A 13,559-nucleotide genomic window follows, 5' to 3' on the forward strand; every position below is an offset into this window, starting at 1 on the left:
CAGTACAGATATATGCTATAATATGCCTCCATCGAAAGCCTAAATACGATTTATAACTTGCATATGATGCTTTTAACCAAGAAGTAATGTTTTTTTTAGGTGTCCAATTAAAACATTTACACATGTTAATAGGAAATATAAAATCAAACAGAAACTCTAATACATACTCCTATAGTACTATATGATATTATAGAATAATATGCTTCAGTCCATCTGTGTTGACATAAATTTGCCAACCCATTGCCTCAAACACTGTCTGGAAGGCACCAGTCCACTTATATAAGGACTATTTAAGGGTATGTACAATGTAATACAAATGATGTACTCACTCGCTGTTCCTGACAAGACACAAATGTCTGGAATCCAGGAGCCACACCAAACCCCAACTGGTCAATGAAAGGAGGTTCATCCTGACTATGAATCTGAACCTTGATTCCAGCCTCAAACGAGGTCTCATCTGCAGAATAGATAAACAGAATATAATCTGCTTCTCTATGAAAATTCATCATGTCAACAGAAAGAAAAACACATGAGATTTACTGACCTGTTTCTCCCCAAACGGGCAAATATTCATCTTGTTGGATATCCAGCATTAACTCCAGACCATTTCCTGTGCCACCTTTGGTAGTGATTAATGGCGTACGTCCATTCTGTCCCGAGTTAAAAGTGTAGCACTTCCCATACCTTGTAAAAACCTGAGAAAGAAATAAAAATGAAAAATAAATAAATCATAAAACAGGCTGAAGAATGGCCCTTCTGGGATTCTTCTCACAGTGTTTAGGAATTGAATCAGTGATATATTTTTTGGCAAAATCATGACTTTATTATTCTCTCAAGTTTAATAATCCATGTTCCTCCTGATACTCAGAAAAGAGATATGTCAATCTTTCACAAGACAAGAAGAAAAATCTACTACTAAGTAACAAGAGGGGAAGTAAAACAGGGGCCTACAAAATCCTAAATATCATATAACACTGAAAAACGACAATTCACGTGCCACAAGCCAAATTGACAAGCAATTCATGGAATTTTCAGATGTAATCTTCTTGTCCTGAAGAGTTAACATTCAGCCTCGGAGGCATTGAAAGATAAAGTGGCCAGTCCAGGTTCACAAAGAGAGCCAAGTCATATTATTAAAGCACAAATAATAGAAAACACTTCTTTACTGTTTGTGCTCAGTTAATCCATTGCATTCATTACCAGGGCTTATTGGGATTGAAGGGGTCATTAATGGGTTTTAAATAGAATCAGACATATTCTTGCAAGTCAAGTGTATAAATAGCTGTTTGCAAGATGGAAGAATTCCAGCCCTCATACAGTCGACTATGCACAATTACCAATATTTGTACCAAGAAACAGATAGCAGGGTAATATAGCTCAACATATATTGCTCCACACATTACTTACAAAGCTATCCGTTTAAGGGGACATTAAAACCATAAAAAAACAATCATTGGGAAATTGCTACACAGTAAAATTAAATGCCTTCCATATGCTTTGCTTGTGCAACGCTTCTGTTATTTGAAAAGGAAAAAAAAAATTTCCTTTTTTTTATGAAGATCGCAAGTAGGTGGTGGTATTGGTGCATTTGCTTATAAACAATTTGCCTCCACATAGTAAGAGAAATGTGCTCATACTATATTTCACATGTTGTATAGATACAATAGATATACACTGAACTCCATGCACCATTGAGGCCTACAATTGAATGTCCCTACATCAAGCATGCCCACATAGCGATATTCATGGGAGGATAGGATGTATTAGACATAACATGTGTTTTTTTATGCATTGTCACACATATGGATAACAGGTAACATTGATTTAATGGTTTCTGTTCATTTGAATATTATTAGTGATGTATATATATTTCCAGAAATGCAAGGAAGACACAAATTGTGTCTCTCTTTATTCCCCATCTGCTTTTTAATAACGATAGTAGCAATTGATTAGAATTTTTTTGGGGTTGTAAAGTGCACCACTGCTGACACCCATCTTGGTCTTTGTTGAGTAATAGCATTGAATCGCAGAATTTTTTTTATCAATAACAACATATTGTACAAAGTAAGGCCCCCACACACTACCGAATTCAGTATCTGGGTCACAGGGATAGACTTCTATGGGCTCATACTAAAGCGGTGTGCCTCACGGAGGTACAGAAAGCCTTTTTCGTCATGGATTTCTTTAGAATCTGTGAGTAACTAAATCATAATATGCTGCAATGTATGTTGTATTAAGAAGGTACTCATGGTCCCGTGAAGAACAATGGGAAAAAGTTGGAGTGTACACAGGGCTGAGCCTATCACACAGAATAAAGGTTGTAATTGATTCCAGAGTTACCTTTACCAAATACTGACTTGACAGGTTATGAATAGTTATACATTCAGCTATTTTATGTTTATTAATTGTAATGAAAGTAGATGAATTCATAGAGGGGCTTTTTTACTTTGACATTAAAGAGGGTCCCTGCTAATTTTAAACAGTTACAAAATGTATCTTCACACCATATATCTTGTTAACATCTTGCTGCTGAAAGCGGCTACACAAAAGCAGGTGTGAGGAGCGAACAGGTATACAATGTATTGCTGCATCCGTGCTAGAAGCTTGCTGACATAAGCAGGTCCACCCATACCAGTATGGGTGCCGCTATAGAATGCACCACTTCCCATTCTCTCTTAACACCCACTCCCTTATAGATTCTCTGAGCAAAATAGTGCAAAATATGGGCTTTCTTCAGATAACCATGTAGCTATATGTATCCAGTTCATAAATTGTATCTGCATATAATTGATGATGCAGATGTAACAATGGGGGCTCGTCCCGGACTTTTCAGCATTTTGTGCTACAGTGGCTCTTCTGTGGGATCAAACCAGACAGACTAACATTCTGTCCCCACGCGCATCAAGGAGCCCGGGGCGCCCATGACCCTGTCGCCGGTTCACTAGTTGACTTTCCTTGAAGCACTTTGTATTATCCAACTTGTACTGTATGTGTGAGATTTTAGCCTTATGTGGTGGAGGAGGGGCACTGACAGGAGCTTATCAGCTATAGATGGGCAGAGATTAAGTTTAGCTCATGAATACACTTGGACTCTCTCAGTCTCTAACGACTCCTAAAATGCTTATTATAATATTGGGCAGGAAAACTTTCGAAAAGCATTATACAGCCATTCTGACATGAATTTTCAAAGTAAGTACACAAGCTTTATCAGGTCTAGAGATCTATTTAATAATGTATGAAGTTTATATTGTGAAATCTGACAGACCCTCTTTAATTATTAAATAATGAAAAGTTATGTAACTTTCTAATATAATTTGTACTTTAATTCCTCACCATTTTCAATATGTCAGTTTGCTGTCAATGAATAGGAACATTCTTGTTTATATCCAGAGGCTCAAATAGATTTAATAGTACAGCTGATATTTTTCTGTCCTTATAATTTTTCTAGCGACACATTCCCTTTAACCCCTTCAGGACCCAGCATGTTTTGGCCTTCAGAACACAGCCGATTTTTTTAAAATCTGACATGTGTTATTTTATGTGGTAATAACTTCGGAATGCTTTTACCTATCCAAGCTATTCTGAGATTGTTTTCTCGTGACATGTGGTACTTTATGTTAGTGAAAAAATTTGGTCGGTAAATTTGGTATTTATTTCTGAAAAACACCAAAATGTAGAGAAAATGTGCAAAAATTAGCATTTTTCTAAATTTAAACGTATCTGCTTGTAAAACAGATAGTAATACCACACAAAATAGTTACTAATTAACATTTCCCATATGTCTACTTTATGTTTGCATAGTTTTTTGAACGTCCTTTTATTTTTCTAGGATGTTACAAGGATTAGAACATTAGCAGCAATTTCTCATATTTTAAATCAAATTATAAAAGGCCATATTTTTTCAGAGACCAGTTCAGTTCTGAAGTGGCTTTGAGGGCCTTATATATTAGAAAATCCACATAAATCACCCCATTTTGAAAACGGCACCCTCAAGGTATTCGAATCAGCATTCACAAAGTGTTTTAACAATTTAGGCGTTTCACAGGAATTAAAGCAAAGTAGAGGTGAAATTTACAAATAATTTTTTTTTTGCCGAAATTCATTTCTAATAAAAAAAAAATTGTAAAGCAGAAGGTTTTACCAGAGAAATGCAACTCAATATTTTATTTTCCAGATGCTGCAGTTTTTAGAAATATCCCACATGTGGCCCTAGTGTGCTAATGGACTGAAACACAGGCCTAAGAAGCAACGGAGCACCTAGTGGATTTTTTTAGGCACCTTGTCAGGTTTAAAGAGGTCTTGTGGTGCCAAAACAGTGGAAACACCCCAAAAGTTACCCCATTTTGGAAACAACACCTCTCAAGGAATTTATCTAAGGGTATAGTTAGTATTTGACCACACAGGTTTTTCGCTAAATATATTGGAATTAGTCTGTAACAATGAAAATCTACTATTTTTTCTGAAAAAACATGACATTTTTAATATTTACAAGGAATAACGAAGAAGATGCACCCCAACATTTGTAAAGCAATATCTCCCGATTACGGCAATACCCCACATGTGATAATAAACTGCTGATTGAACCCACAGCACAGATTTTGCTGGAATGGTTTTCGGTGCCATGTCGCATTTGCAACGGCCAGGAGGTACCAAAACAGTGGAAACACCCCAAAAGTTACCCCATTTTGGAAACTACACCTCTCAAGGAATTTATCTAAGGGTATAGTTAGCATTTAACCACACAGGTTTTTCGCTAAATTTATTGGAATTAGTCTGTAAAAATGAAAATCTACTATTTTTTCTGAAAAAACATGACATTTTTAATATTTACAAGGAATAACGAAGAAAATGCACCCCAACATTTATAAAGCAATGTCTCCCGATTACGGCAATACCCCACATGTGATAATAAACTGCTGATTGAACCAACAGCACAGATTTTGCTGCAATGGTTTTCGGTGCCATGTCATGTTTGCAACGCCCTGGAGGGACCAAAACAGTGGAAATCCCCCAAAAGTTACCCCATTTTGGAAACTACACCTCTCAAGGAATTTTTCTAGGGGTATAGTTAGCATTTAGACCCCCCAGGCTTTTTGCAGAATTTATTAGAATTAGTGTAAAGGATCTGCCAGACACAGCTTCTGTGTCGACGCCCGTGGGTAATCAGTCTACACCTGCTCCTATGTCTGTGAGACTGATTCCATCTTCCACCACTCAGGATGGCAGGCTTAGGAGTGGGAGAGCATATCACAGCCTGGTCAGACGGAGCTAGCTCCCGCCCACTGTCTATTTATACCTGCCTTTCCTGTTCCTCCTTTGCCTGTTATTCTTCTCTGCTTGTTTCCTGGCTCTGCTGCTGCTGCTTGAACTACTAATCCTCTGCTTGTTATTGACCTTGGCTTACTGACCACTCTCCTGCTCAGCGTTTTGTACCTCGTGCACTCCTGGTTTGACTCGGCTCGTTCACTACTCTCGTTGCTCACGGTGTCTCCGTGGGCAGCTGCCCCGTTTCCCTAGCTTCTGTGTACCCTTGTCTGTTTGTCTGTCGTGCACTTACTGAGCGTAGGGACCGTCGCCCAGTTGTACCCCGTCGCCTAGGACGGGTCGTTGCAAGTAGGCAGGGACTGAGTGGCGGGTAGATTAGGGCTCACCTGTCTGTCTCCCTACCCCGTCATTACAATTAGGCCGCGAAAAGGAATATCACAATTTTTTTCCACTAAAATGTTGAATTTTCTCATTTTCACAAGGGATAAAAAAACAAACAATTTTTGTAAAGCAATATTTCCCGAGTACGGAAATACCCCACATGTGGTCATAAATTTTTTCATTAGAAATTAATTAACCCTTTCTGGACTGATCCATTTTTTGCTTTCTTATTTTCGTTTTTCACTCTCCGCCTTCCAAGAGCCATAACTTTTTTTTTTTTCCATCAGTAGAGTGTTGTGAGGGCTTATTTCTTGCGGGAGGAGTTGTAGTTTCTATTGACACCATTTATAGTACCATAAAATGGGAACCTGAAAAAAAATTATTTGCGGGCTGAAATTGGAAAAAAATCTGATTCCATTTTTTGGGGGTTTTGTTTTTACAGTTTTCGCCGTGCGTTAAAAATGAAAACTTTACTTTATTCTGCGGCTCAATACAGTTACGGTGATACCAAATTTATATAGTTTTTTTTTAATATTGTACTACTTTTACAAAGAAAAATCTAATTGTTAAAATAAAAATTGTTTTGTTTCACCACATTCTGAGAACCGTAACTTTTTTATTTTTCGGTTGATAGAGCGGTGGGAGGTCTTATTTTTTTCAGGACGAGCTGTAGTTTTTATTGGTACCATTTTTTGGTACATATAAATTGATCAAAAAGTTGTATTACATTTTTTTTGAGAGCTAAGGTGACAAAAAAAATTTGATTTTGGCGATTTAAATTATTTACGTTTTTAGGGTGTTCATCGTGCGAGTTAAATAATGGTATATTGTAATAGTTCGGCCTTTTACGGACGTAGCGATACCAATTTTGTTTCTTTTTTTTACATTACTTTAGAAGAAAAATGGAAAAAGGTTTTTTTTAACTTAAAGAGGCTCTGTCACCAGATTATAAGTGCCCTATCTTCTACATAATCTGATCGGCACTGTAATGTACATAACAGCAGTGGTTTTTATTTTGAAAAACGATCATTTTTGAGCAAGTTATGAGCTAGTTTAGATTTATGCTAATGAGTTTCTCAATGGACAACTGGGCGTGTTTTTACTTTTTACCAACTGGGTGTTGTACAGAGGAGTGTATGAGGCTGACCAATCAGTGACTAATCAGTGTCCTACACTTCTCATTGTTCCAGCCCAGCATGATCCACAGCACAGTGTGCCACCGGAGCTGTGTGAGGGCTTATTTGTTGCGGGACAATCTGTACTTTTCATTGGTACCATTTTGGGGTATATGTGATTTTTTGATCACTTTTTATTCAATCTTTTTGCAAGCCAGATGACCAAAAACAAGCAATTCTGACAATGTTTTTTAGTTTATTTTTTTGCGGCGTTCACCGTGCGCTATAAATGTCAATTTTACTTTATTTGCGGGTCGATACGATTACGGCGATACCATATCTATATTGGTTTCTTTATGTTTTGCAGCGTTTGCGCAATAAAATCACTTTTTTATAAAATTATTTATTTTCTGTGTCACCATATTCTGAGAGCCGAAACTTTTTTAGTCAAAAAAGCGGTGTAAGGGCTTATTTTTTGTGGGACGGGTTGTAGTTTTTATCGGTACTATTCGGGTACATGTGACTTTTTGATCACTTGTTATTCTCTATTTTGGGAGGGGTGGTGACCAAAAAATAGCGATTCTGATGTAGTTTTTTACTGGGTCCAGGGTGACAGTACCATGCTCGGCGCGCGGAAAATAAAATGTTAATGTAATAAAAAATTTTTTTTTAAAATAAGTGCATACTTACATTCCTCCTGTCCGGCCTCCAGCGATGACGTTCAATCCATGTCGCCGCTGCAGCCAATCACAGGCTGCCGCGGCCGCTGCAGCCAATCACAGGCTGCCGCGGCCGCTGCAGCCAATCACAGGCTGCCGCGGCCGCTGCAGCCAATCACAGGCTGCCGCGGCCTCTGCAGCCAATCACAGACTGCCGCGTCACAAAAGAAGGTCGGACTGGAGGAAGAAGAGGGACTCGTCACCAAGACAACGACCGGGTACGTATGAAATGCTTTTTATTTTATTTTTAATCAGCAGCCTCTTTTCTCTATTAGTTATTGATAGAGACAAGTGGCTGCCGATTAGTGTAATATTTTTCTAATGTTTTTCTGCCCGCCCGGCGGTTGCTAGGCAATGGCTCCGTCACACACGGACAGCAAACGGATGCCTTTCGTGTGCCTTCAGTTTTTTTGACGGCCCCATTTACTTGCATGGGCCTCACGGTCACGGAATCGCGGACCAAAGTAGGACATGCTCTACTTTGGATCGGAAAGGAGCAACGGACCGTCAAAAAAACTGACGTGTGCATGGCCCCATTGAAATGAATGGGTTCAGGGTGCTATCAGTGACAAAAACGGATAGCACCCTGAAGGAAAAAACTGAAGTGTGCATGAGGCCTAAGACTCCACCTAACCATAAGAAAACATAAAATGTAATGTTACCCATCTAAGTAAGACACTTCTCATTGCTGTTAATATTTATTTACATATTATAATCAGGATGACTACTTGCCGTGTACAAGCCAACTCATATTCAATACATTTATATGAAACCTCTCCCAGTTTGCTTCCAGATACCCAAAATGCTCTCATAACAGTATACCATTATACCTATGTGCCGACTTACACAACAGATGTGTCACATAATAGTGATCTTTTTAGCACGTTATCTCATAATAGTACAATATTCCTCACACAATGGTGCAACATAGGTTTTTACAATATAAGTGCCCATACATTAGTTTCAAGCACAAAGAGTCTATAGAGCCTATAGGCACAAAATGTTCAGCACCTTAGGCCCCTTCAATTAATAAAGTCACACCAATACCAGACCCAATATACAGATAAACACACAATTTTAGCCTGAAATACATTTATATTATTGTACAAGCTCCATACCTAGTACATACTTGCATAATAGCACATGACCAAACAGTGCAACTAGGTTTTTTCACAGTATACAGGTACTACACATCTATAAGTATTGAATGGTCACTACTGCACTAATTCCCACTGCATGAACTACAATTCGGCACTGAACCCGAAGACCCGGTGCTCTTAACCACAGGGGCTCCCCTATGAATGAGCCTATTGTACCGAATGGGAAATCCGACCCTTTAGTTTCCGTTAAATAGCTGTGGCTGCACAGCAGTACCCATATATGAGTGTCATGTAGTTAATGCCCACAAAATAATGCTTAGACTTTCACATAATACCATCTTGTATTTAGAGGCAAGTAAACGTATATAAGCTGGATTAATGCCCCTATTATTTTTCTGCCAGGTAATTCATTTCTTTACCTACCAGTAGTATCCATTGCCACCTCTTTTCCTACATTCTTGCCCAACCCTGTTTGAGGATTTTTGATAAGGAGCAGGAAAGTTAGAAGATAGATATATTAGTCGAGAGATTGGAAAACAAGAACAGCTTGTTTTATCCTCATTTTGACTTTCTATGACTCACAAAAATTAGGGTACTTTAGGTGTTTTTATTACACTTGGCACCAGGGGCGTAGCTAAATAATCATGGGCCCCAATGCAAAAGTTCTTATTGGCCCCCCCCACAAACTTCTTATGGCCCGACAGCCCGCAGCTTTCAGTTGCATCGCTGGGTCTCCTAAGTGACCCAACAATGCAGCACTAGCAGCCAAGGGCGTCACTAAGGTCTTAAAATGTCAGGGGAAATAGCCCAAATACATATGTCCCCCCCCCAAGAAAATGTGTGCGTGTATATGTGTGTGTGTGTGTGTATGTGTGTATAGGAGACAGCATATCTATAGCACTACGACCCTATAAACTATGGATAGGATTAGATACAGTAGCTCAGCAGACAGTATCACACATTATAGGATTAGATACAGTGGTTCAGCTGACATTGCGGCTCCAGCGCTGGACCCAGGAAATGTAAGAATAATAATTGTTTTGCTTCTTTATGTGTTACTAATTATTTTTGTGTGTTTGTGTTATTTTACAGGTTCAGTTGTTGGACTACGTCGGATTCGAGGACTACTTGAATGACAGCGTTTTTTTTATTCTCAATAAAGTGGTTAATGAGGGTTGTGTGTTTTTTTTTCAATAAAATATTTTTTCTATGTCCTTGTATTTTTTTAAACTTTATTATTACCACCTTAGTAATAGCTGCTGGCTGATTGACAGCGTCCATTACTAAGGCGGGGCTTAATGTTATGCTGGTGCAGAGGCTAACACTAACCCCCATAATTACCCCGGTACCCACCGCTACCAGGGGTACTGGGAAGAGCCGGGTACGAACCAGTACGCAACCATCTGTAGTGATGGGCGGCCATTGGGGTGACCGCAGGCTGGTAGTTTTAGGCTGGGGAAGGCCAAAAACGGTGGCCCTTTCCACCCTGGTAATGCTAGGCTGCTGCTGCTGTGTTGTGTCTGGCCGGTTATGAAAATTGCAGGCTAGCATTACCAGGGGGGGGGGGGGTGCTTTTTCTGGTCTTTTCCAGCCTGATAATACCAGCCTGTGGCCGCCCCGGTATCCGACCATCACTACAGATGGTCAAGTACTGGATCAAACCAGGCTCTTCCCGGCACCCCTGGTGGCTGTGGGTACCAGGGTAATAATGGGGGTTAGTGTTAGCCTCTGCACAGGCTAACACTAAGCCCCGCCTTAGTAATGGATGCTGTCAATCAGCCGGTGACCATTACTAAGGCGGTAGTAATAAACACACATAGAAAAAATATTTTTTTTTAAATAAAAAATGCCCACACAACCCTCATTAACCATTTTATTGATTAAAAAAAGTCGTCATCGAAGTAGTCCTCGAATCCGACGTAGTCCAATGACCGAACCTACAAAAAAACCGATTAGTAACACATGTGGTAGACTTAGATACAGGGCCCATGTGTGATACACTCTGTTGGACCCTGTATCTAAGCCTACCACAAGTAGGCTTAGATACAGAGTCCAGAAGACAGTAATCTTATACAGTATAAGATTACTATCTGCTGGAGCCTTGTATCTAAGCCTACCATGTGGTATTCTTAGATACAGGGTCCAACAGACAGTATCACATATGGGCCCTGTATCTAAGCTTACCATGTGGTTATGTAAGATGCTTAGGCTACAGGGCCCCAACAGAGAGTATACTCATACAGTATAAGATTACTGTCTGCTGGGGCCCTGTATATAAGCCCTGTATATAAGTGTGGTAGGCTTATATACAGGGCCCATCAGACAGGATCACACATGGGCCCTGTATCTAAGCCTACCATGTGATTGGCTTAGATACAGGGCCCAGCAGACAGCATCACACAATCTGTGATCCTGTCTCATGGACCCTCTAAGCCTGCTACATTGTAAGCTTAAAGGAGTTGTCCACTCCCTAAACATTGATGGCCTATCCTGAGGATAGGCCATCAAGAGCTGATGGTTCGGGGTCAGACTGCCGGGACCTGCGCAAAGCAGCTGTTTTGAAGGGGCCGCAGCGCCCGTACGAGAGCTGCTTCCCCTTCATTTCCCTTACTTGCTCACACTGTGAGTCTCCGACACGGATTCACTGTAAAGGATCTGCCAGGCACAGCTTCGGGGTTAACTCCCAGAACTAATCAGTCAGCACCTGAGAATACATCCCTGAGACTGACTCCTGCTTCCACCATTCAGGCTGGCAAGCTTAGGAGTGGGAGAGCCTATCGTAACCTGGCCAGACTCAGCTAGCTCCCGCCCTCGGTCTATTTAAGCCTGCACTTCCTGTCCCTCTGTGCTTGTTATTGCTTGTGTTTCTTTCCTTGTGGTTTCCTGGCCCAGCTACAGCTCCTGCTATTTTTGATCCTGCTCCATACAGACCCTGGCTTACCGACTACTCTTCTGCTTTTCGTTTTGTACCTCGCACACTCCTGGCTTGACTCGGCTCGTTCACCACTCTGGTTGCTCACGGTGTTGCCGTGGGCAACGGCCCCTTTTCCTTGCTTGTGTTCCTTGTATGTTTGTCGTGTTTGTCGTGCTCTTACTGAGCGCAGGGACCGCCGCCCAGTTGTACCCCGTCGCCTAGGGCGGGTCGTTGCAAGTAGGCAGGGACAGAGTGGCGGGTAGATTAGGGCTCACTTGTCCGTCTCCCTACCCCCTGCCATTACATAATAACAAGCCCATACCTACTCTACCCCTGCTCCCTGACACCACTATGGATCCCCGTGAGACCCTGGCTCAGCAAATGCAGGGTCTCTCCCTACAGGTCCAGGCCCTGGCTCAGAGGGTCAACCAGCCTGATGCTACCCTGGTAGTTCCCCTCACCGCACCTCTTGAACCCCACCTCAAGTTGCCCGACCGGTTCTCAGGGGACCAGAGGGCTTTTCTCTCCTTTCGGGAGAGTTGTAGGCTTTACTTTCGTTTAAAGCCTCATTCCTCAGGTTCTGAGAGCCAGCGAGTGGGTATAATTATGTCCCGGCTCCAGGAAGGGCCCCAAGAGTGGGCCTTCTCCTTGGCTCCTGACGCCCCTGAACTTTCCTCCGTTGATTGTTTCTTTTCTGCTCTCGGACTTATTTATGACGAGACTGACAGGACTGCCTTTGCCGAGAGTCAGCTGGTGACCTTAAGTCAGGGTAAGAGACCTGTTGAGGAGTATTGCTCTGACTTTCGGAAGTGGTGCGTAGCTTCTCGGTGGAATGACCCTGCCTTAAGGTGCCAGTTTAGGTTGGGTCTGTCGAATGCCCTGAGAGACCTGCTAGTTAGCTATCCCTCTTCTGACTCCCTAGACCAGGTTATGGCTTTAGCGATACGACTTGACCGACGTCTCAGGGAACGACAACGTGAACATTTATGTGTTTTCTCCTCCGACTCCCCCATGATGCCTCCCGAAGCTCCGTTGCTTCGTTCCTCCCCGAAAGATTCAGAGATACCTATGCAACTCGGGGCCTCCATGTCCCCCCAACAACGTAGAGAATTCCGCAGGAAGAATGGTCTCTGCTTCTACTGTGGGGACGACAAGCATCAAGTGAACAACTGTCCTAAGCGTAAGATTGCAGCCAGAGAACTTCCGCGTCTAAGTGATCATCGGGGAGGTCACTTGGGCGCACAGGTATTTCCCGTAAATATGAAACATACTAAGATCTTGCTTCCCTTTCAGGTCTCTTTTGGTGGTAGGTCTGCTACCGGCAGTGCCTTCGTGGATTCAGGGTCCTCTACTAATATCATGTCTGTGGAATTTGCTATGTCCCTTGCTATGCCTCTTATTGATTTGCCTAAACCTGTCCCGGTAGTGGGTATCGACTCCACTCCTCTTGCTAATGGTTATTTTACACAGCATACCCCTGTTTTTGAACTCCTTGTTGGCTCCATGCATTTGGAGCAATGCTCTGTACCGTTGATGCAGGGATTATCGTACGATTTGGTTCTAGGTCTTCCCTGGTTGCAGTTGCATAATCCTACGTTTGACTGGAATACTGGGGAGCTAACCAAATGGGGTAATGAATGTTGTACGTCATGTTTTTCTGTTAATTCTATTTCTCCCCCTAAGGAGGCGAATACGCTACCCGAGTTTGTTCAGGACTTCGCTGATGTTTTCTCTAGGGAGGCCTCCGAAGTGTTACCTCCTCATAGAGAATACGATTGCGCTATCGAATTGGTACCAGGAGCTAAGCTTCCTAAGGGTAGGATATTTAATCTTTCTTGTCCCGAACGTGAAGCTATGAGAGTGTATATCCAGGAATCCCTGGCCAAGGGTTACATTCGTCCCTCTTCTTCTCCGGTAGGTGCTGGCTTCTTCTTCGTGGGGAAGAAGGATGGTGGTCTTAGGCCATGCATTGACTACCGTAGCCTGAATAAGGTCACGGTAAGGAACCAGTATCCCCTTCCTTTGATTCCTGATCTCTTTAATCAGGTTCAGGGGGCCCAATGGT

General features: G+C 41.7%; 1 protein-coding gene across 3 annotated transcripts in view; it reads right to left on the minus strand.

The window, feature by feature from the left end:
• The window catches only part of ASIC1 (acid sensing ion channel subunit 1), a 223,280-nt gene that overhangs the window by 36,520 nt on the left and 173,201 nt on the right, over positions 1–13,559 (minus strand). For all 3 annotated transcript variants that reach the window (XM_075851808.1, XM_075851807.1, XM_075851806.1), the window contains 2 exons: positions 545–695; positions 330–457 (listed from right to left, as the gene is read on the minus strand). In XM_075851808.1, the coding sequence (XP_075707923.1) occupies positions 330–457; positions 545–695 (279 nt within the window). The remainder of the gene's footprint in view (positions 1–329; positions 458–544; positions 696–13,559) is intronic.

The sequence above is a fragment of the Rhinoderma darwinii genome, chromosome 2 (genome assembly GCF_050947455.1).
Source record: "Rhinoderma darwinii isolate aRhiDar2 chromosome 2, aRhiDar2.hap1, whole genome shotgun sequence".
NCBI lineage: Eukaryota > Metazoa > Chordata > Amphibia > Anura > Rhinodermatidae > Rhinoderma > Rhinoderma darwinii.